The sequence below is a fragment of the Molossus molossus genome, unplaced genomic scaffold (genome assembly GCF_014108415.1).
Source record: "Molossus molossus isolate mMolMol1 unplaced genomic scaffold, mMolMol1.p scaffold_m16_p_6, whole genome shotgun sequence".
In the NCBI taxonomy this organism is placed as follows: Eukaryota; Metazoa; Chordata; class Mammalia; order Chiroptera; family Molossidae; genus Molossus; species Molossus molossus.
The window spans coordinates 73,237,737-73,261,645 of NW_023425399.1; the positions used below are offsets into that span (position 1 = coordinate 73,237,737).

Below are 23,909 nucleotides of genomic sequence, written 5' to 3' on the forward strand. Positions count from 1 at the left end.
AGAGGAAGAGAGAGAGAGAGAGAAACATCGACGTGAAAGGGACACATTGAGTGGCTGCCACCTGTACAACCCAACCAGGGCCAGGGACAAACTGCACCCGAGGTACATGCCCCTAGTGGGAACCGAACCCGAGTCTCTCCGGATCGCAGGCCGATGCTCTAACCGCTGAGCCAAACCAGCCAGGGCTGGTTTCTTTATTTTCATCTTTGTCTTTTCATGTTAGAGATTTTTTTTCTGATGCCTAGTAGTCCTTGGCTTTTTTCTCATATACAAGAGAGGGATATTATAAGGTTAATTAGAACCTCTTTGTTTTGGTGGCTTTTGTGAACTGTGACTGTCAGTGTAGGCTGATCTAGTAGGCCTGTTCCAATGGGGACCTCCTGTAATCAGGATCATTACTTTTTTCTTAACTGGTCGTATTTCCCAGGAAGAACCTTCCAATCTTTAGCATGGAAGGTAGAGTTTGAGTGGAAAAGTGGACCAACTATCTGAACATTCAGTTTGTAAACTTCTGCCTTTTCCCTATTTTTTTTTTTTAGTTTCCATCACCTCAGCTGTTCCTGATGTCCTCTAGATAAGAGACCTTTTGTTTTAACTTCTTTGAGTAATAAACCTTTGATCTTCTGCTGTGAAAAGGGAGGACAGTCACCCAACTCTATGGGGGACCTTGGAAATCCGACTGCTTTTTTTCTTTACATGCCACACAAATCACTCATTTAAAGTGTGCAATTCAGTATTTGTTTGTTTTTTGTATATTCACAGGTTTTTTAGTCATTATTACAGTCAACTTTAGAACAGTGTCATCACTCCAAAAAGAAACCCTATACCAATTAGCAGTCACTCCTCATTTTCTCCCCAAATCCCTAGCCTAGGAAACATTTAATCTGCTGTTGACTCTATGAATCTGCCTAATGTGGAGATTTCATATAAATGGAATCATCTAATATGTGGTCTCTTGTGACTGACCTCTTTCACTTAGCATAATGTTTCCAAGTGTCCTCTATGTTATAGCACATAACAGTATTCCATTCATTGCTAATTGTTGTATAATATTCCATTGTATGGATATATCACAATTAATTTATCCATTCATTAGTTCATGAGCATTTGGGTTGTTTCTACTTTTTTTACAGTTATGAATAATGCTGCTATAAATATTCATGTACAAGTTTTGGCATGAACATATGTTTTCATTTCTCTTTGATGTATACCCTGAAGTGGAGTTCCTGGATCATATGGTATCTCTGTGTTTAACCTTTATGAGGAACTTCCAGACTGTTTTCCAAAGTGGCTACACCATTTTGCATTCCCACAAAAAGCATTTGAGGGCTCTACTAATTTCTCATATCCTCACCAACACTTACCATCTATCTTTTGTTTATTATAGTCAATTCCTTCTTAAATATATGTTCAACCAGTCCTATTTTAGCCTCACTTTTATTCTCCTGTCAGAGTTACTTGGATCACAAATTCCTAAGCCTTTTCAGAATTTTGTGGTATAAATTATTGCTTCCTAGCTTTCTCTGTTGCTAGCAAAGGGTTCAGTTTCTTGGGTCTGTGTGGTCAGTTACCACCACTGTGTGGAGGGACCCACAGGCTGGGCTTCAGTCTTGGCCTGGCTACTCATAAACTGTAAGACCTTGGGTCAAATTATGTAACTTCTCTGGGCTTCAGTTTTCTCATCTGTCAAACAGAGAAACATAATGAATGGGAAGTACCTGACATTTAGTAGTTGTTGACTAAATAAAGTTCTCTTTTCTTCCCCAAACATGATGGACATTCAAAGAGAGAAAGAGTTAATCTCTTTCCATCAAGAATTCTTCAGTGGGAGAGAGTAACACAGGCATAATTCTAATCTGGTTAATTTTCATCAACTATTGATTGAGTGCCTATCATGTTCCATTAATTTATTAGTTGCTGAGGGTTACAATGTGACACATTTCCTGTTTTCAAATGGCTTTCCATCTGGTGGAGTCAAAACCAGAACTGGAATATAAGGCAGACATTAAGTGCTGTCACACTAATAGAAAGGAAGTGTAGGTAGGAGAAGGAGAGGTAATTTCTAACTGTAGGGATATCACACAGCATGGTCCACAGATTGATTAGAACATTTGCTATATATTACTCTCAACTCTCTAAGTCATCTAAACTTCACTTGAACTCATGCTATTCTGAAATAGCAAAGCTCAAAGAATAAATCAACAGCAGAATTCCATTCAATATTTTCTATCACAAAACCTCTGGTGGATGTGGCTTTGTGCCAGTTACCAAGGATAGTAAAAAGCAAAATAAAATGTTGAAATAGGCAAGCAAGAGACATTTGTAGCTCATTGGTTTTTAAGTGAAAATGCTGAAGTATAGCTGTGGAAGCCAAGAAAATTCGTGTTTGTAGATATAACTCAAATTACATACATTTTATTATTTAATATGTGAAGGTTACCTCTTCCCTATAGACAGACTGCTATCAGAGCAGGGATCAAGTTATGGCCATTGCAGAACTTGGAGGCTTCAAACCCAATCCTTGCTCACGTTGAAGTGTAGCAATTATGTGGGGTAGATTGTGTCAGAGACAGATTTTAAATAGTGGCAAGTTGCTAAAATGACTGTATATTCTCTAAGGAGAATATCCTTATTTGGGTATATCACTTTTGCAGGCACCTAATTGTATAAAGACAACCTGGAACACACATAGTGTGAAGAAAAAGGTTTCGAGAACAGAAAATAACATTGCACATAATATCCGGCTATTTGTCTTCCTCACACCTGTCTGTCAGCCTTTTTTGGGCCCTATCATCGCTTTTTGCCTTCTGAAATGTCCAGGCATTAGGAACATCTGACCTCGAATTCTCCCTCTTGTGGCTCTTGTAGCCTGATGTGGGTTCTCCACACAGTTGCAAGTCCCATCAGATCTTGCCTCTTCCTCATTCTCAGTTCCCTAAATGCCCAACTCCATCATCAGCCTGACTTGGCTGTTTATCAACTGAACAGCTGGGAAAATTTGGCAGCGGGGCTCTGGGGGACACCTGTGCTAATGAACTATTATACTAAGTGTTACCTCCCAGCTCTGCAGCTTTTAAGGGTATTAAAAAGGACTCTTAAGGTCAACTTTTGAAAGCATTAAGTAAAACAAAGTTAAACAAGTTTTGTTTCTCTCTCTCTCTCAGCACTTCTCAGAGTCTCTAGTAGTTCAAAATTCATTATGAATGTCTAAGAAAGTTGTAGAGTATGCAGTGTTTCCCAAATTATCTTTTGCTCCAAAGAAAAAATATTAAGAAAGACTGATTTAAGACACTTCTCAGTGAGACCTTCCCAAAAGTCCCAGTCAGACATTATTTGTGGTACTTTACTTGTACCCCTTATGTCTCATATAATTTTCTATCAAATTTTAGAGTTGGATGAGATAGAAACTTGTGTTCTTTTAGCAGCTGCCATAAGAATTCCTAATTCTTTTTGGATGAGGATTAAAACAAGAAGCAGAAGATCCTCCTTGAGTTCTATTAGGGGGTGCCTGTGAGGCCTTTGTTTTCTTGAACCCCCCCTAATGAGTTTGGGCATGTTAATTTGGAAGGCAGAGCTGGAATGCTTTAATAACAAAAATATGAGACATTTGAAGTTCCCAGGGAAATTTCAGGAAGGAGAGAGGAGTCAGTCAGACTAAATGCTGCATGGGAAAAAGATCAAAGAGGAAAAAGAAAACAAACAAACAAACAAACTAATGGTGGGCCTGCTGAAAAGAAGCTTTTGGGGAGAACAGAAATGGGAAATTTTAAGCTATTTTTATTGGGGATGCAGCATAAACTGCTCTTTTGTTTCCACTGTGAAATCTTTAGTGATGCCTCCTTGGCCCACACCGTGTGTGTGAGTAGATTCTTTTGCAGACTTGGCACTGCAGTGGAGGGGCTGAAGCTGGCAGGGGAAGCTGACTTCTGTGTGGCATCGTTACTTATGCTCATGTCATAGACTTCCCCAGGCTGTAAGCATTTATTGAATGAATGAATGAGTAAATGCATGTATTTCTCTAAGCAAATGTCTTTAACTGAGACTAGACCCAGTCACTCAGCCAAAAATATGATAGAATTACTTAGTAAAGCAGGCGCACAGTAGGGGACTAATATGTATTCGTTGAACGAACCAATTACTGAGTCAGGGAGAAAGGTACTATTCTGTTGGTTGTAAGCATGTCCTTCCATGTTAAAAAAACTAAGGTTTTAATCTTTGACATCAGAAGACTACTTTAATTATGAACATCTGGCTTTCTAAATTCCAAACAACATCTCTCCCCTGTTCTCTGAATAAGGAAACAATGGTAAAATACAAAGATATCACACTTCTCCATTCTCTGGTAGAAGTTAATTGCTCTTACATGTGTTTTCATAGCATTTTGTTTTATTTGTATTTATTTTTAACATTTTCCTTTTTTAAAAAAAATCCTCACCCAAGGATAGTTTTCCATTTATTTTTAGACAGAGTGGGAGGGAAGGAGGGAAGGAGGGAGAGAGGGAGAGGGAGAGGGAGAGGGGGAGAGGGGGAGAGAGAGAGAGAGAGAGAGAGAGAGAGAGAGAGAGAGAGAGAGAAACATTGATGTGAGAGAGACACATCAATTGGTTGCCTCCTGCATGACCCCGACCAGGGCCAGGGACTGAACTGCAGCCGAAGTACATGCCTTTGACCGGAGTCGAACGCAAGACTCTTTGGTCCAAGGGCCTACGCTCTAACCTCTGAGCCACACCAGCTAGGGCTATTTTCATAGCATTTTATAACAAACTAGTGTTTTGAGGTTTACCACATTGTATTACAGGTGTCATACATCTTTGGTTTCTCCATACCACTTAAAGGTTCAGATATAGCCGGGTCCTGTGTCATCTGGGGGCTGAAAAGATGATCACAAAGGCTTTATTTTCTCCCTACTTGCCTCTCTTCCTTGAAAGCTTATTCACTTCTTGATGGAAGGGACCATGTCTCACTCCTGAAGCCCCACTGCCTGGCAGTCTGTGGTTCATAGTAAGTGCCAAATCAGTGCTTTTGAACTGAATTGATGCTGTGTGCTGGTTCAGTAATAATTAGTTCTGGAAAGGCCTGGTCTTGACACCTTGTCGTCAAAGTGTCCTTTAATCGTACAAGTAATTGCCAGGACCCACATCTGGTGGAACTGTAAAATGAGACGTTCTTTATTGATGTGAGAAGGAATTGCATCATGTTCACTTTAGAAAGGGGGTTTAGGCTTCTTTGGTAGAAAGCTTGGCTGACATAACTTCTCTCTTGTTTCCACAGTACCTCTAAATTTAGGAATTCCCACAGCAAGTCTGTCTTTTGAAAGTCATTTACTGTGAAACCATTTGTCAGTCCCAGTTATCCAATGGAAGGAGAATAGAGAAGGATGTGGTTGTCATTGCAAGAGCCATGCTAGGCTCCTGAGATGCCACTGTTGGTGAAAGAGATGACCACCATACCCAGCATCTGAAAGGGAGGCTCAATCATGTGAAGATAATTTAACTCTTTGGCTAGTTAATTATTTAGTCATTCATTCAACAAAATTTATGAAGCCCCTGCTCTAATTGCAGAGGACTCATTCTTGAAGCAAGGCAGGAAAAGTGTCTGCTCACAGGACTCATGATCACACACACACACACACACACACACACACACATACATAAATGAAGGTATCAGAGAGTATTATTAAAATGGGGTTGTATGATGGAGTGTTTGGGTGGTGGTTGGGAAAGGCATCTCAAAAGCATCATAGTTTGCTTGAGACCTGAATTAGAAGGAGTTGCATAAAGAACAGGAGGAGGACACTATGGTCTTTCTCAGAAAGCATGGTGTGTTCCAGGAGCAGAAGGAAAGCCACTGTGAAGAAGGGGAGGTAGAGCGGTGCAGATCGCAGCAGCCAAGCCCTGCACTGACCCTGCACTTCTGGCCTCACCAGGGTTAACACTGTCTTTTCTTCTCCTGCAGACGACTTTGCAGAGGAGGAGGAGGTGCAGTCCTTCGGTTACAAGAGGTTTGGTGAGTTCTAACAAAGCTCTTTCCTTCTCCCTGCTTGATCTGGGATACAGTAACAAAACCACTGCCAGATCCTTGATACACATGAATGTGTGTGGCTCTGAGGCCCAGTTTTGGCTGGAAGTTGAGTTTTTGTGTAACAGGTGGATGATTTCTCACAGCGCTGAGGGCAGTGGAGCAGGAGCTGCCCTTAGGCATGGGATGCTTCTGGAGTTCGCTGAGCACAAACCAGAAGGTATAATGTGCAGAACATGGTGGGAGAGGTAATCCTGTGACAAGACAGGAACAAAAACACATGGGATTTCTCTGTTTGATACTTAGGAAACATCTTTCCTTTTTTCTTAGTCAATGTTAATAGACAGTGAGATTTTCTTCGAGAAACCCAACCAGACACAAGTGCTCTGTGGTAGGCTGGATAATGGCTCCCTAAAACGTCCAAGCCCTAATCTCTGGAACCTGAATATTACCTTGTATGGCAACAAGTGCTTGGCAGAAGTGATAAAGTTAAAGAACCTGAGATGGGGACATTATCCTGGGTTATCTGGGTGGACTCTAAATGTAATCACAAATGTCCTTATTAGAGAGATGGAGAGAGAATTTGATTACCTAGAGGAGAAGGCGATGTGGTGATGAAAGCAGAGATTGGAGTGATGTGCTCTGAAGTTGGAGGATGATGTCATAAGCCAAGAAACACCAGTGGCCACTAGAAGCTGAAAAAGGCAAGGAAATGGATTTTCTGTTCAGAGCCTCAGGAGAGAGCACAACCCTGTCAACATCTTCATTTCAGTCAACTGAAGCTGATTTCAGACTTGTGGTCTCTAAAATTGTAGGAGAAAAATTTGTGTTGTTTTAAGCCACCACAGTCCTGGTGATCTGTTGAAGCTGCTCTGGGGAACTAATACGTGCTCCTCTGCCTCCTAATCCGCTGCCACGGGCTCTTCTCTCTTTGACCACGCTTCCCATACTCTGCAACTCGGCTTTGAACTGCCTGTGAACACTGCAAAGTTCCAAAGATAGTTCAAGGGAACTGAAGATTTCTGTCCAACTTGTTTCTGTGCCTTGGCCAGAGAAAATGAAGAAGGAGAAGAAAAGAATGAGTGTGTGTGTGTGTGTGTGTGTGTGTGTGTGTGTGTGTGTGAGAGAGAGAGAGAAGAGAGAGAGAGAGAGAGAGAGAGAGGAGAGAAAGAATATGAAAGAGAATGAATCTACTTCCTGTTGCTTAAAAAACATCCTGGCTGGACTTTGATTAAAGTTAACAACCCCCAGCTGCTCTGGCTCCCGCATAGCTGTAGCATTTTTCCTCCTGGACACACATTTCTTTCTTGGAAAAAATAGGGCTTTAAAATGTGAGTGCAGTGATGCCAAGCCCATAGCTCCTGCATTCATGTGCTGGCAGAGAGGCCTTTGCCTGGTGCTCCCTCCCCTCCTCCACAGCACTGTTCTGCATCTACACAATTACGTGTTTCTGGATGGGTACCCAGTGTTCTGCTTTCTGATGGGGGGTTCACTGAAGGTGGTAGCAGGAGTGAAAATGAAACCAAGAATTACACACGAAAGGAAAACAAAAACAAAAAGGCAGAAATAGAGAGGAAAATCAGGCTTGGCAAAATAAATGTTGACATGCCTACATATTTTGGAAATCAGTAGATTTGAAATCTGCAGCTGGAAATCAGAAGTAAGAAGAACCAAGAGAAAGATTTGCTTTAAAAAGAGTGCCCTTTAGAAAAATTTTATTTAAAATGTGATGACCATCTAACTAGCTAAATGGGTGGGGATTTGGTAAACACACACACACACAAGAGTAAGTTGCTAAAAGAAGTTAATATGTGGTGGTTAAATTATGTGTGGGTGTCTCACAGTGATGACTCAGAGGACATGATAATAACTCACAAATACTGGACAGCAAAAACAGGGAGGAGTGAAGAGAAAGATATCAAGTGGTATCAGTTGGAGAAAGAGATGAAATTAAAATGGGAAACCTTGGGCTAGGCTGTGAAAGAGACGTTCTGATGTTGAGAATTCTTGGATTCAATTTTTAGGCAAAGTGATGGATGTACAGCCTAAGGGTAGAGTAGGATTTTGGAGATGGAAGAACCTTTGAGATGATTTAAATCAGCCTTTAATTTTACAGATAAGGAAGGTGAGGCCCAGAGAGATTAAGTTCTTCTCAAGCAGGCGAACTGGAGCTGGGGTTGGATGCTGGGTCTTCTAACTCCCAGGCTAGAGCAGTTTTGGGGAAGGGTCTAGCAGTAAGGTTGAGGTGACCTCTCAACTCTGTGTCCTGGAAGGGTCCCTGTAGTTTCAGGACTCTTAAAGTGGGCTGGACACCTAATCTGGCCCCACCAGGGAGGCCTTGTCACTTTTGCTGGACCTAGTACTCTGGACCTGGTTTTACAGAAGATAAATATGGGTTTTCAGTTCCTAAGAAGTGGCCAGAGCTGGTCATCAAAAGCAGCAGAACCCAAGAGCCCATTCCTTCAGGTATGGTGAACTCTTAACCATTAAAGGAGGACAAAGTTGGTGTGAGGGTGTGGTGGCAGGCATCCAGATGGGACAGCCCTGCAGGCCCTGCTCTGCTTACTCTCTGACTTGAAACCAGTCATTTCAACAGTGTGGGCCTCAGATGCTGCATATGCCCAGTAAGCAGTGATACCTGCCAAGGTCTACCTTGCAGGCCTTTGGTGAGACTAAAACAGATTCCAGGTGGACACGTGCTTTGAAGGCACAGCACTATTAAAAGAAAGGTGGCATGATCACTCTCCTGAAATTCGGGGCTGTCATCACTCTGGACATTTTGGTACAGCTACTGCTGAACATCAGAGTGTGACAGGTTTGAAACCTCATTCCTGAAGACATGTAAAGGTGTGGTTTACCTCTGAATATAGTAATATTGTTGGCTTTTATTTTTGCAAAAGTAGACTGGATAACGTATAGATTTAGTTATTGTCTCATGTTCAGTATGTCTTGTTTATGCAAATATGAAGACAACCTGAATTTAGGCTCCAGATGAACCAGATGTTAATTATCCATAGGACAAAGGGGCTGTTTTAGCAAGTTGTTACCTGGTGGCTTGTTTCCAAGGTTACTCGTATATAGTTATTTAGAAGCACTTACTACATAAAGTCAAGGATGTTTACATAATAATATTGTGCTTTTTCAAATTCACTACAATATTACAATAAAGAGCAAAACAGGTGATCTTCTACAGTGATCTAGTCTGGTGTGGGATTACTTTAGGACAGTCTTCATTTGTCTGTTCGGGGATTAATTATTGCACTTTGGTGTCAACCAGGTCTTCTCTTTTCCTTCAGCCTCTGTATATGTCATGCTTCTTAACCCCTTTTCCCAAGTTCTGGGCATGTGTCTGAAGAAGAGATAGAGTTAAATCTGATGGGTTTGTCACTTATTTTCTCCTCTGACCAAAGCTTTGATAAGGGGAGATTTTGAAAGGTTAATGAAGTGAGCATTTTCAACATTTAATGAGGCTCTGAGGGTCAGCATTTCTTGTCCTCAGTATGCAGAGCTAATTAATTTGGAATGTAACTATAGTTACAGTGTGGCTGGTGCAGTTCAGCCTCTGGAACATGAGGTGCCAGTGTATTAATTTTTATTTTCTGCAAATAGAATATGATATATACTACAATGATATCCTTCTGCTTATTTCCCAGTTACTGTTTTCTTCAAAATAGCACACATGACTCTGGAAGACTTTATTGTTATAGTTAGCAGGAGGAGAAAGAGAATTAGTTCACATTCTAAGGGATAAATATACATTTATAAAATTGGAACTTGTGATAAATTGACCCAAACATTTGCTGAAACCTTCTGATTAGTCCTATGATTAACATGAATACATTCAAGTTAAAAAAATTTTTATTAAAATGATAGGGAGTAGAAAATGTCATTTCAGTTCCAAGGCGTAAGTGCATCACAGTTCCACAGAAGGGGAAAAGTGTTGGAAGAGGGGTGAGGTCCAGGTTCTGCCCTTTAACCCACGTGGACATGATGATAGCAAATCCAGCTCACGTGTGTATATCACTTTTATCTTCTAAAGGACTTAGAAACGTATTTTTCCTTCACAACAACTCCATGAGGCCAGCAGGCCAGGTGTCATCTTTCCCACTTGACGGCTACTTCTCATCTTTTCGGGGGGCAGTGAGGTGCAGTGGGCTGTAGTGGTTAAGTGAGTGGATGCTGGAACCAGGTATGTGGTTTTGGCTCTGAGTTCCAACACTCAGCAACTCTGTGACCTTGGGCACATTGTTGTTTAAAATTGTAATGTCTCAGTTTCCTTGCTTGTAAAATTTGGGTCATAATAGTCCTACTCCATAGGAGTGTTTGGAATTAAGTGTGATACTGGATTAGCACAGGGCCTGGCACATGTGGGCATCCCATACATGTTGCTCATCCTTGGGTTCTTCCCTCTACAACTATTTGGTCCTGCTGCTCGAACATGTTGTCTAGGTTTTAGTAGGTCCCTAGAACCTTGTGATTTCCAGCAGCCTCATGGACTTTTATCACCTCCCCTGCTTTACTGCTAAGAACTGAGGGAGGCAAGAAGGCCTGGGGACAGTGGCTATCTGCTCCAGGCCCATGGCGGGCAGTGTTGGATATAATGACAAGCACCACCCTGGATGCTCTGGGCCCTCCCTCTGGACTCTCTGCTTTGCCCCTTCCAGTACTGAGGGGGTGGGAAGAGACCATCTTTGTTTCACTGGTCGCACTGGGGTTGGAATGATGGAGGAGCAGGTGATATGTGGTCCAGCCTTTGACAATCATGGGGAGATTTAAGGGTCGACAGTGAGCAACTAGAGGCAGCTGGAAACATTTGTTGTTTGTGTTTGACCAAGTCACTTCCTTGGGGCTCAGCTGTAGGGCGCATTTACAGCTAAGAGAGAAAAAAAGATCTGAAAAATTGCAAACTCTGAAACAGCAACAAAAAGTAAAAGGAAGCATTATCTATGGAGTAGAATTCTTTTTTTTTTTTTTGTAAAATCTAAGTAGGAAAATTGTAAGAGAACTACTAAAAATTTATTTAAGAGGTTACAGCCAGAAAAGGGGTATCCAGTGCCTTTTTCTAAGCATGTCTTTGAATAGTTTTGTTTACTCACAACTTCACAGACCTCCCTGAATCAATAGTTTCCAACAAGCTGGGCTTTTTCTTTTCTCTTTCTTCTGTTGGATAATAATTTCAGATTAGTAAGAATATTTTTCACAGTTTAACATGCACAGTGCTGGGCATATGGAAGCAGCCCGAGAAATCTGTGTGAGTAGAACCCAGCCCTGTTCCAGAACACTGTCCCCCACTACACACACACACACACACACACTCTCTCTCTCTCTCTCTCTCTCTCCTCCCTCTCTCTCTCTCTCTCTCTCTCTCTCTCTCTCTCTCTCTCTCTCTCTCTCTCTCTCTCTCCTTACCTTCTATCCCTTCCTTCCAAACCCATCTCCAAACCACCAACTAGGGTAAAATCATTGAGCTGTTTCTTGCAGAAAGATTTAGAAGAAGTGAATATCTAACAGTGTAGAGGACCACTTGGGCGTCTGAAAAGCAGCAGCACTGATATACTTAGCCAGATAGCCAGAAAGAGAAGTCCTTTGTGAGGCACATGGTGAGTTTCTGCTTTTAGTGCAGAGAGAATCGAAGAGTTTACCAAGAGGATGCTGACTGTCTTCGGGAAGCTGCTCAAGATAAACACTTGGATGCCTCAACTTGTAGTTGTTTGGGCTTGGGGACCAGGCTGCTTGTCTCTTCTCTCCCGGGACCCTTCCCAGAAGGCTGGCTTCATCTCTGGATTTGGATAAGGCGCCGCTTTGAAGTTATCCACCTCCAACTACAAAGGAGAGTTGCACGCATTCCTCTCACTACAGCCCTTCAAGACTGACACCAGCAGAGTTCACCCCTTTCTCTGATAAGAATGCCAGGAATTTCCATCATTTCCTGTGGGGAATGGCTAAGCCCAGCGTGAGGCTGTCCTTTCAGCAGCACCTTTTCCAAACATCTCTAGATGGAAAGGGTACAACGTCAGGCAAAGGACTGACCCTGGGCAGAGGGAGAAGCTAAAGGCAGGGAATGAGAGTCTGACTTGGTGTCCCAATGGGATTTCTTTGACATGTTCAAGCCATTTGCATCATTTAGTGGGAGGGGTTTGTTTATGTGGCTTTTCAAATGTTAATGGAATTGATGTTTCTGACTGTATAAGAATTTCATGTCAGATGGCATGCAGAGAAGTAGACACAAAAGAGATTCTCAGGCAGACTCACCTGGCAGGGGATTTGCAGAAAAGCTCATCTGGCCCCTCTACCCTCTGCTTCCAGTCAAGCAGGCAGGGTTCCTGGGACCTACGAAGGGAAGTTCTCAGCCATCACTTTCTTTTAAATAACTTGAGATTTCCTGATTTTTATCATTATAAATGCTAAAGTGATATTCACAACTTTCCTTGACAACAATGTTTGTTCCTGTTTCATTTTTTTCCTCCATCAAGAACATCTCACTGGTTAGGTCAGATAGTTCTCTGCGTAGTTTTTCTTGCTCATCATTAAAAATTTGTTCAAAACCACATTCCCATGTGATTATGATTTTTTTTTTTTTTTTTTTACTATTTTCATATGGAAGAAACCATTAAGCATCCTTTCTCTACTAGGCAGTTTCTCACTCATTAGTTCATTTCATTCTCCCAGAAATCCTTCAAGGTGGGAATTACCTGCAGTTTGCACGGAAGGGGACTGAAGCTGACCAGGCTAAGTGGCCTGGCCAACATCTGATCCAACTTCACCTCAGTCCCCATTGTTTTTTTCCCCTCAACTCATGACTAAGAAGCACACAGACATGTCCTTCCTCAGAGCTTCCCAAACGTTTGATGGGAAAATAAATGAGTATAGATGTATGTGGATTAACTCAGTAGTTATTTATACATAGTCTAATACTTTATTACTTGAAAATATGTATAGATTGGACACTTGAGCCCTGAATTTTCAACCATTTCAAATATAATCCCCACCCCCACCCCCTGCCTTCCCTGGCTTTTATTCAAGTATGAATCCTGGTAAGAGTTTGGGGAGGGAGAAGAAGGAAAATAGTTTGTTTTTCCTACAATTGGGTTAAACAATGTGGTTTGTTTTTATTTTTGAGAAAATTAAAGAAAAAAACCTCAGCCATCTTCTTGTGACAACAGCATGAAGACATTAGGTTGTTTCCAGCGTTTGGTTGCTGGAGGTAGGGTGGGAAAGAGTGATTCCTTTTGCTAGCAACTCCAAGCAAATTAAAACAGATGCACTTGGAAACTTTCCTTGAAAGAGTTGTTCATTTGGAGGGCCCTGGGAATGGGAAAGTTGTCCTAGAGCCGTGGGTTTTAAGGGAAGACCAGGGTCCTCGGCACAGTGGTAAACTAGAGTCTCCCTTTCTTTCTCACATTGCCTGTTGGTGCCCTTGATGTTAGGATGGTGGCTGGTCAGGAAGCAAGGCTTTGGAATTGGACAGTCCTGGTTCACATGCTGTCTTAGACCTTTACCAGCAAGATATCCATTGTCTCTAAGCTTCACTTTGCTCATCTGTGAAATGGGAATGGCAAGAATACCTTCTGTACAGGGTACATGGATTATAAAACCTATAAATAATATATATGAGGGGCCAGGAATATAGTAGGTCTGCACTAAACTGTGGCTCTCCTTAAACTGCTGACTACTCTCGCTCTTCTCTTCCCTTCCCCAGGCCTCGCATTCCTGGTTTGGTGTTGCCTCAGCTCTTCCTTTGTGAAGCCCACTAGGCCTCATGCTCTCTGATCCTTCCCACCTTTTGTCCTCCCTTCATCAAAATCTTACTGCCCTCACTCCTGTATTCTTTTTCCTGCATCCCGGCCATAATTTGCTCAGGGAATATCAAAGGAGTCTATTTTCTTTCAGGGTCCTCCCTCCTTTCCTTCCTTCCTTCCTTCCTTCCTTCCTTCCTTCCTTCCTTCCTTCCTTCCTTCCTTCCTTCCTTCCTTCCTTCCTTCCAGTTCAAAGTTTGGTGGCCACCAGCAAAAAATACATTTTAAGGAAGGTAGTACATACTGAGGGCTAAGAGCAGCTTTCATGGAGAAGTGGTATAGCATCCTCATAGCTAAGAGAATGTACCCTGAAGCGGGGCTGCCTGGGTTCAGTTTCCAGCTTTACCACTTACTGGCGAGATAGCCTTTAAACCTCTTGGTGCCTCAGTGTTCTCATCTAAAGGATGGGGGTAATTACCTACCTGTATGGATATTGTGAGAACTGAATGAGTTCATACTTAGAGCAGTCCCTTGCACACAGAAAGAACCAAATAAATGTATGTGTTATCAAAAGTGACATACATGCTCACAAGGTGGCTATAGCAGTCCCAGGTACACAAAAGACAGTTTTTGTTTCAGTGTTTTTTTGGGAGCAAGAAAATTTCCCAGAATGCCCTCAAAGGATTTTCCCTCACGTATCATTGGCCAACATTGAGCCTCTGTCTCTTCATAAAACAGTTATGGATAAAAGTTCTGGTTGGCTTGGGCTGTTTGGGGTAGAATATATGGTGAGGAATTAAGCACTCTGGTCACTATTATTATGTGTAATTTAATATCCATAATATATCATATAATATTATAAGTATATATTACATATAATATTATAATACACATATTTATAATTTAATGTTAAATTAAACAATGATTATTAATTAATCATTAAGTAGCAATGTAATTTAATTATAATCAGATATATTTATAATTTGTTCCACTGGTGAAATTATCATGGTTTATATAACATTGTTTATTTACACAATAGTTACAAGTTTACATTGAAATTATTTGTAATTTTGAACCCCTAGTATTTAGTTTTTGACAGTTTATAGAAAGAGAAGATTTCAAAAACAAGAAATCACTGTGATAGTGAAGGGGATGAATACATGAATGGACAAAAGTTATTTTGCTTTCTTGGAACTTAGTATTCTTAATAGTGTTAAGCAGATTTTGAAGAAACAACTTTTTTCAGAAGAGGAACTTAGGAAAAAATGCAGAAAGTCCCAAATCCTAGTGACTACAATTCTTGCTACAGGAAATATTGCAAAATTGGTCTCCTGTTCTGAGTCATAACTATGAACACTTTGCTTCTTCAGATATTTCATTTTTATCTTTTTTATGTTTTTGAAAACTGACATTTGGCCCTGATTGAAACAAGCTTCTCTTTTTATACACTAGGGTCATATTTTGGGGATGTGAGTGTCAATGTTTCTATACAGATCAATTCCTTTCACACACTGCAGAAGATGAGGGACTTTAGACTTGTCAGGAAAAGGAGAGAATGGAACTAGAAGTCTGTAAAATTTCTTTCAGAAATACAGACTGCATTCTTACTCTAAATGCCTAAGGATGCCCTCTGTTCTCTAATATTTGAAATAACCTTTCTAACACATTCTTTTTGTTGTATGAAACAGGAAAATGCATAAAATCATTGCTGACATTTTATTTATTTAGTTATTTTGCAATTGTTATTTATTTTTGTTACAGATGTTTCTCCCCCCCTCCCTTGACACCCTCCTCTGGATCCAGCCCCCCACCCAGCATTGTTGTCTATGTTCATTGGTTACGCATACATGCATATAAGTTCTTTGATTTCTCTCTTCCCTCCCTCATCCCCGTCCCCCTCTTCTGAGGTTTGTCAGTCTGTACCCTACTTCTATGTCTCTGGGTCTGTTTTGTTCTTCAGTTTGTATTGTTCATTATATTTTACAAATAAGTGAGATCATGTGATATTTGTCTTTTTCTGATTGGCTTATTTTGCTTTTATTGCTGACATTTTATTTTATTTTATTTATTATTATTATTTTTTTATTGCTGACATTTTAGAATTTGAGTCTTCAGTCTAAGCTCAGGCATTCAAAGAAGTATAGGTGAGAGAGAATCATATTCTTCCCCTTTGGGTTTTATTTTATTTTGTACTTGTGAGAGGAAGTCCTCATGATATCTCATTTTTAGTACTTTACTAGGACCATTTGATAAGGAATATCAAGATGTTATGATTTTTCTACCTCACATGTTACATAGAAGTCTTACCATTGAATTGCCTTTAGAAATAATTGAGGGGAAATAGGAATACTTACCATTCTGTGAGCCTTCACTGACTGCTTTCCATGTGCCATGAACTGGGTACAAAGATGAATAAAACAAGATCCTTGCTCTTGACTATTTTAATCTATTATTATTTTTATTTTATAAATCAGTTTTTAATATTTTTAGACAGAGAAGAAGGGAGAGATAGAAACATCGATGTGAGAGAGACATCGATTGGCTGCCTCCTGCACACCCTCCCACCAGGGATTGAGCCCACAACCCAGGCATGTGCCCTGACCAGGAAGTGAACTGGGACCTCTCAGTTTATGGGACAATGCTCAATACACTGAGCCACACTGGCTGGGCTTATAATTCATTTTTAAAATACTTCTTGGAAAACAAAGGTGTAAATATCTTTATGAAAAATTTTTTCCTAAAAATGTCCATACTAGGAATAGCCAAGTTCATAAGCCTAGTCAAAAGCTTCCTCAAAAGAGTCATAAAGTATATGTAGAATAGAGGGCTGACATTTTTTGGGGTGGAAGTGACACGAAATAGGGTGTCAGAGTCACATGTAAATTCTGCAGGTGGGAGTGGAAGAGAGTAAAACAGATGGAGAGTAGGGGGGAATTCCATTGGCCCAGGGAAAAGGTGAATGAAGCATTAATGGGAATTTGGGGAAGAGATTCAAGCAAAGAATACCAGCCTTAAATAGTACCTTTTTTTAGAAAATGTATATACTTTGTGAGATTTGCTGAGAAACAAGCAAGATTCATGGGAAAATGTCATTCTTAGTGCAATATGATGTGACATTTATTAACCATCCATAGTGTGTTGGATAACATGCACAATAAAGAAGGGAGGTGTGGCCTTTTGCCTTTGGAAATTTCAAATTTAATGAAAAGCAGACAGTTTTCCCACAGTGATGCATTTGCATAAAAGAAAAATATCAGCCAACCCAACAAATTGCTTCCCCTCCCACCCGCAGAATTTCAAAAGGCACAATAGAGGGCACCACTTGCCAGGTGGAATGTGAGCTGCTTCTTTCTGCCTCCTGTGTGTTGTTAAGTTCAGTATTGAAAAACTTCAATGGTTTTAGATAAGGTTGGGACTCTTCTTTGCACCCTCCTCTCCTGGTCTGTGCAAATGAAGAGGGCATAGATGCATTCCCTTTCCTTTGCCCCACAGAAAGGGTTCAGGATGAGGTGTGAGAATCTGTTTGATATAAGCCTGTGAAAAGAAGGTTGGAAGGTAATTTCCTTCTCCATATGCTGCACATGCTATCAACCACAGCTGTTACTAAACTGTGGCCATGTGAATCTGCTCTACTTATTAACAGCAGCTATGTTCATTTCAAACACAATTCAGAAAGTGTGTAACAAAATAATTTGGTTCAGAAGCCTTCACTCTTTGTTCCACTTTTGATAGACCAAAATGTACTTCCCATAAACAGTGAAGCCTGTCAGTGAGGATCTCGGAGGGCCCGAGTGACCTTAAACGTGTGCATTACACCACCAAGCCTTCATTTGTTTGTCGTGGAAAGACAGACAACAGGACCACCTCTATTATAGGGGCATTGTGAGGATGAATTCATGTAAGTGAAGTGCTTAGCACAGTGCCTGGCACTTAAAAGTACTCCATAAATGCTCATTATTAACCGAGAGAAAAAGATGAAGAAAGAGAACTAAGTTTTTTTTAAATTGAGTTTAGTACTTCATTTGAGCTCTTTACCTCCCTCTTTGACTATAGACACAGACACACATCTATGTGTGTGTATACTGTTTTTGTGGGTATCCCTTCAAACTGGAAGCGTGAAGATCAGAATTGTAGTCTTTCTTTTGCTACGTATTAACTGACTAGCAGTGTTAATTTTTTGTTGTTCTTAATCCTCACTCGAGGATATTTTTCCATTGATTTTTTAGACAGAGTGGAAGGGAGGGATGGAGGGAAAGAGAGAGAAACATTGATGTGAGAGAGACACACCAGTTGGTTGCCTCCTGCAAGACCCAACAGGGGCCAGGGATCAAACCAGAGACCATTCCGTCTGAGGGCTGATGCTCCAACCGCTGAGCCAAACTGGCCAGGGCAGGAAGCAATGTTAATTTTACAAAATGACATAAACTCTAGGTCTCAAAAAAGTTCTGCAAAATAAAGGCGTTAGAGTAGATTATTTCAAGGACTTCTTTAAGCCATGCAGTCTGTAATTTGATTCAAGGCTCTATTCTGCTACTACATTTAATTTTTTTTTTTTTAGTCCTCACACAAGGACATTTTTCCATCGTTGTTCAGATAGAGTGGGAGAGAGAGACAGACAGATTGACAGACAGACAGATGTCAATGTGAGAAGGACCAGGGCCAGGGACGAACCGCAACCAAGGTACATGTTCTTGACTGGAATCTAACCCACAACCTATCAGTTCGCAGGCCAACGCTGTAACTGACCCATCCCTCAGGTCGAGCAACGAGGACTCTAGAGGGGGAGTGAGGATGAGGAGGGACAAGAGACACGATAAATGGAGACAAGACAGGGCTCTGATCAAATCTCGTTTATTCAGGGGGAGTTCACATAATATATAGGGGGAAAACAGGTGAAACAGTTAATGAGTATCCCACCTGAAGCAAATTCCAGTAAATACCCCAGGTGGAACAAATGATAAGCAAAGAATGGAGTAAACAATTATCTAGAGGAATGCAGACACTGTATTCAGAGAGACCCCACCCTGGGGCTGGAGATGGCAGAGCAGACTGCAACAAAAGGGATGCCATGCAAAAGTGTCCCACATGTAACCACCGAGCCAAACTGGCCAAAGCTACTACATTCAATTTTTAAAAATATATATATTTTTTACTCTTTCTCTTACTCTAATAATTTAGAATAAATATTTCAATACCCTTGTTCCAGATATATTTTCCAGGTATCTGATACAAAATTTAGTTGGCAAAAATTGGCAGATGTGGCCCTGGTCAGTTTGGCTCAGCGGTTAGAGCGTCGGCCTGCGGTCCGGAGAGACCCGGGTTCGGTTCCCGCTAAGGGCACGTACTTTGGTTGCAGTTTGTCCCCGGCCCTGGTTGGTCGTGCGGGTGGCAGCCACTCGATGTGTTCCTTTCACATCGATGTTTCTCTCTCTCTCTCCCTTCCTCTCTCTCCCTCCCACTCTATCTGTACAAAAAATGGAAAAATATCCTCGGGTGAGGATAAAAAAAAAAAAAAAAATTGGCAGATGTGTCCGGCCAGTGTGGCTCAGTGGTTGAGCATCGACCCATGCGCCAAGAGGTTGCCAATTTGATTCCTGGTTAGGACACATGCCCAGGTTGTGGGCCTGATCCTTAGTGTGGTGCATGCAGGAGGCGGCCAATTGATGTTCTCTCTCATCGATGTTTCTCTCTCTCTTCCTCACACTTCCTCTCTCTCTAAAATCAGTAAAGAAAAAAAATTTTTTTTAAAAATTGGCAGATGTAAAATTCTCATTAGTTTTGTTCAAGATATTAATGATCTTGTGATTATTGGTTTTCCATTTGGTTATATGTATCTTTTTTCTTGTAACTTTAGAGGAATTGAATGAAGCATTTTCTGGGCTTAAGTGTTTTGAATTCACTTTATTCTAGATTTCTACACTCAAGTATGAAGATTCTGTTCCTTCCAAGCTTTATAAAATCAGTGGGTGATTATTCAAATACACATGTCTGAAAATTTAACAAAAAGCATAATGTTTCCATTAATAATCTCAAGAAAATTTGGCAGTTTCTCTCAATTCAGTGATCTGTTTATATTTATCAGATTATGAAACTTTTCTGTGTTTCTCATGTTAATGCAGGACATATTGAATAAAAATATAAATCCGCTTGTTATCAACAAAGGAAAAAATTACTTTAGCCATGCCCCTTATTGAGAAGACTCACTCATTGGGAGCTGTGATTTTCTCACCCTGGATTCGTTACCAAGTATTAGAATCTACAAAAGAAATAAAATGAAAGAGTACCTGGTGGTCTTCTTTCCTTCCTCCAAGATTGTGGTTATGACAGGTGTGAAGTGATACCTCATTGTTTTTTTTAATTTGCATCTCTCTGATGATTAGTGATGTTGAGCATTTCTTCATATGTCTCTTAGCCATTTGTATGTCCTATTTGGAGAGGTGTCTATTTAGTTCCTCTGCCCATTTTTTAATTGAGTTCTTTGTCTTCCTTTTGTTGAGTTGTATGAGCACTCTATATATTTTGGGGAATCAGTGGGGGGGAAAGGAGAAACATCTGTAACAAAAATAAATAAATTAATTTAAAAAAAAGATTGTAGTTATGTAAAGTGGGAACGCTTTGTTAGCTAGTCCTTTTCCCAGCTGGGAAATTATTAGGCAATTCCTTCCCTCTCTGCCTTTTTGTAAATAGTTAGCCTCACTTTGAAAATTGTGAATGAGTCAGCAGTAGATGAAGGGAAGACCAAAGGAAGGGAAGAAGGAAGAGTATTATGATCAATTGAAAGTTTTTTTTTTTCATCCCTTGCTGAGCACTTGAGTGGATTTAGGTACTCCCACAGTTGGAGAGAGCTGAAAATTTGGAGTTCCTTGGATGCAAAAGGAAGGAAGATGAAAGAAAATAAATAGGGGAGGGAAAGAGAAAGAAGACTGGAGGTGTGAGGCAATCGAATTTAGTTTTCTAGGGCTGGGGAGCACAGGAAGAAAGGCATGAGCAGACCCTTGCATCTTTATAACTACTTACTTTTTAAAAATGTATTTTTCCCTGCCATGGTATAAGTTCAATGCAGAGAGAGACAGTGTCAGTTTTGTTCACCTCTGTACCTAGGACAGTTCCTCAGCTCAACAAACGTTTGAGAAAGGAAGAGAATTATGTTTTGTGTGCTATAATGCCCATTGTCCTCAGGGTCTTTTCTTAAATCTTACCAAAGTTCACAATCTGGTCGGCCTCTCCCCAAAGACTCCTGTGTGTGGTTAAGACCATTTTCTGAAATTGAATTCAAGGGAGGCAGAGACCCAAGCTCCAAATCAGTTAATCAAAGCACAGACTGAAATTCAGGAAAAGTGGAAAAGGCAGGGGGTAGTTCTGAGAAGGAAGAAGATAAACTAGAGCCAACATTGGGGAGGGGGCAGTCCTTGAGAGTTTGCAGTGTGGTTGGTGGGGGGAGGCTAAAGGAGGCAAGGAGCTGCTCTGAAGCGCCTGAAAAATCAACCAGGGTAGGCCCAGGTGCCTGTTTGCTTCTTCAGAAAGACACTGGGAAGGTTTTTTTTTCCTGCTTCAGCTGAAATTACTTTATTTTGTGCTTAAACTTAAGATGATAGGGCTCCAGTGATGTGCAAATACACTAGGGAAGTTTTAGTGAGGATAGTGGTTATTAATAGTCATCTGTAACTCAGGGTGATCTATTTAACCAGATTGCTTCCCTCCTAAAATCTAGCTGCAATCAATGAAGTTGTTTTTAAGAGATTGCCTTTCAGAGATATAAAAGGTTGCCGGAACTGTGGACCTAAGGTACCTGAGATTGGGGAAGAAAAGTTCCTACATGTGGGGCAGGAGCGCAGAAAGGAGAGTGTAAAAAACACAAACTCCATAATTGACAATCTTGTTTAGGTCTGTTCCTCTCTCCCCTCTCTTCCCAGGAAGCAGGTAAGAAGGAGCCATCTTTAAAGGGCTGGAGGGAGAATTTGATCCCAGAGGAAACAGCCTCTAAATGTAGGTTCCCAGAGTAATAGGAGCCTCCAGAATCCTACTCTTAGAGCCAGAGGCTGGAGGGGTCCCGCTGGGCTAAGCCTCTACCCCTCACCTGCTGGGAAGAAGAACTCCTCAGCCACGTTCACTAGGGATAGAAAGTGAGTTATAATTTGTGTGAGCCCTTAGATGAGGGCTCATTGAATAAAATACAACATCTGTTATGAACATATTATATCATGCCCCTCTGCTAGACCCTGGGATTGGACATGACACCAGTATTTATGGTTCTCACAGATCTGACAGGGGTGGAGAGAAATCAACACACTCATACTGTAGTTTGAAAGATGCTTGAAGGAAATATAAGATAAACAGAGGACCAGAGTCTAAAGTCATGAATTCTGCAGAGTGGGGAGGAACCTATGATCTATAGAGAAGGATGAATGTTTAAGGGAGGGGCATTAAAATGAAGAGTCCCCAGGCAGTAAGTAGGCAAGAGCCTCAAGGCAGAAAGAAACAGAATGAAGGTACAGCCTTGGCATTAAGGAGCATGAAGTACCTGTCTTCATGGGGAAGTGGACTGGGGTATGTACCTGGGAGGGAAATGCACATACACCCACAAGCAGAGATGACACCCCAACTCTGGGATCCACTATCCAGTGAGAGTCATTAAATGCTGTGTCTGTTAGGCACCAATATGTGCTGGGTGCTGTGGAGGATTCAGAATAGTAAATCTGGTCCTTACTGTCAGGATGTTACAACCAAGTGAGATGACAGAAGTTACTCACATGAAACAATAGCAAACAATCCAAGTCAGTAGAGCTCTGTGGTGAAAACAAAAAGAAATCAGAGAAAAAAAGGGAAACCATTGAGTGGTATGGGGCTCTGGGTGAGGAGAGATAGAAAAAAGCTCAGAGTGCCTGTGGGGATGGAGAGAAAAGGCCCCCAGGGAAGGAGCCAGGAAACTTTCCCCCTGGAACTGGGGGTATAATGTTAAGTAGTGGGGTGTGAGGCCAGGTTAGGAAGCTGAGAGCTAGGCAAAAGAATTTAGACTTGATTTGATTAAAATAGCTGGTCTTTGAAAGTGTTTTAACAGCAGTCTGTGTGGCAAAGCAGTATTGAGAGCACCTGATGTGGTACAAAATAGTATTATACAGAAGTTAGGGAACAGGAGATGAGAGCTGTAGCTGTCACCAGTGAATAAGCTGATAATGGACTTGTGACAACAGAATGAAGTGAGAGAGATACTGTAATCTGTGACTCCAAGATGTCTCTGACTCTTACTGGGGTCACTGATAGCATCTGCCACTGAGATTCAGAGGTCAGCCAAGGAAGCAGCCGAGCCACAGCGTGGGCCCCTGGCAGCTCTCAGCACCACTGGGAGAGGACTCCTGGTGCACGAAGGTTTGCAACACATGCCTCTGACTTCATTGCATTGAGACTATTAGGCAACTAATTTTTTTTTCCTTTTCTTTTTAAACTTATTTTCACTGTTGAATGTATTATAGATATCCCCCCTTTTTTCTCCCATTTACCCTCTCCTCCCCGCTCCTGCCCCCCTCTCGCCTTCCTCACACTATTGTCTGTGTCCATTGGTCATGCATATATGCATTTGGTTTATCTCTCCCACCCTCCCTCCCCCTTTCCCTTTGAGGTTCATCAGTCTAACAACCAATTTGTACTTAATTCCTTCACCTTTTCACCCATCCCTCCAGCCCCCTCCTATCTGACAGACAACAAAAAATTATCTGTATCTTTGAGTCTGTTTGTGTTCTGCTTGCTCATTTTGTTTGTAGATTCAGTTGTTGGTAGATATGTATTTATTGCGATTTTATTGTTCATATTTTTGTTCTTCTTCTTCAAGAAGACCCGTCAACATTACATATAATACTGGTTTGGCGGTGATGAACTCCTTTAGCTGTTTCTTGTCTAGGAAACTCTTGATATGCCCATTGATTCTAAATGATTGCTTTGCAGGATAGAGTAATCTTGGTTGTAGGTTGTTGCTTTTCATCACTGTGGATATCTCTTGCCACTCCTTTCTGGCCTGCAATGTTTCTTTTGAGAAATCAGCTGACAGTCTTGTGGGAGCTCCTTTGTAGGTAATGAACTGCTCTTCTCTTGCTGCTTTTAAGATTCTCTCTTTGTCTTTAGCCTTTTGCATTTTGATGATGATGTGTCTTGGTGTGGACC

General features: G+C 41.2%; 1 protein-coding gene across 1 annotated transcript in view; it reads left to right on the forward strand.

Moving 5' to 3' along the window:
* Nucleotides 1–23,909, forward strand: part of COLEC12 (collectin subfamily member 12) — a 217,065-nt gene that overhangs the window by 15,425 nt on the left and 177,731 nt on the right. The window contains exon 2 of the mRNA XM_036245806.1: nt 5,956–6,006. Within this exon, the coding sequence (XP_036101699.1) occupies nt 5,956–6,006 (51 nt within the window). The remainder of the gene's footprint in view (nt 1–5,955; nt 6,007–23,909) is intronic.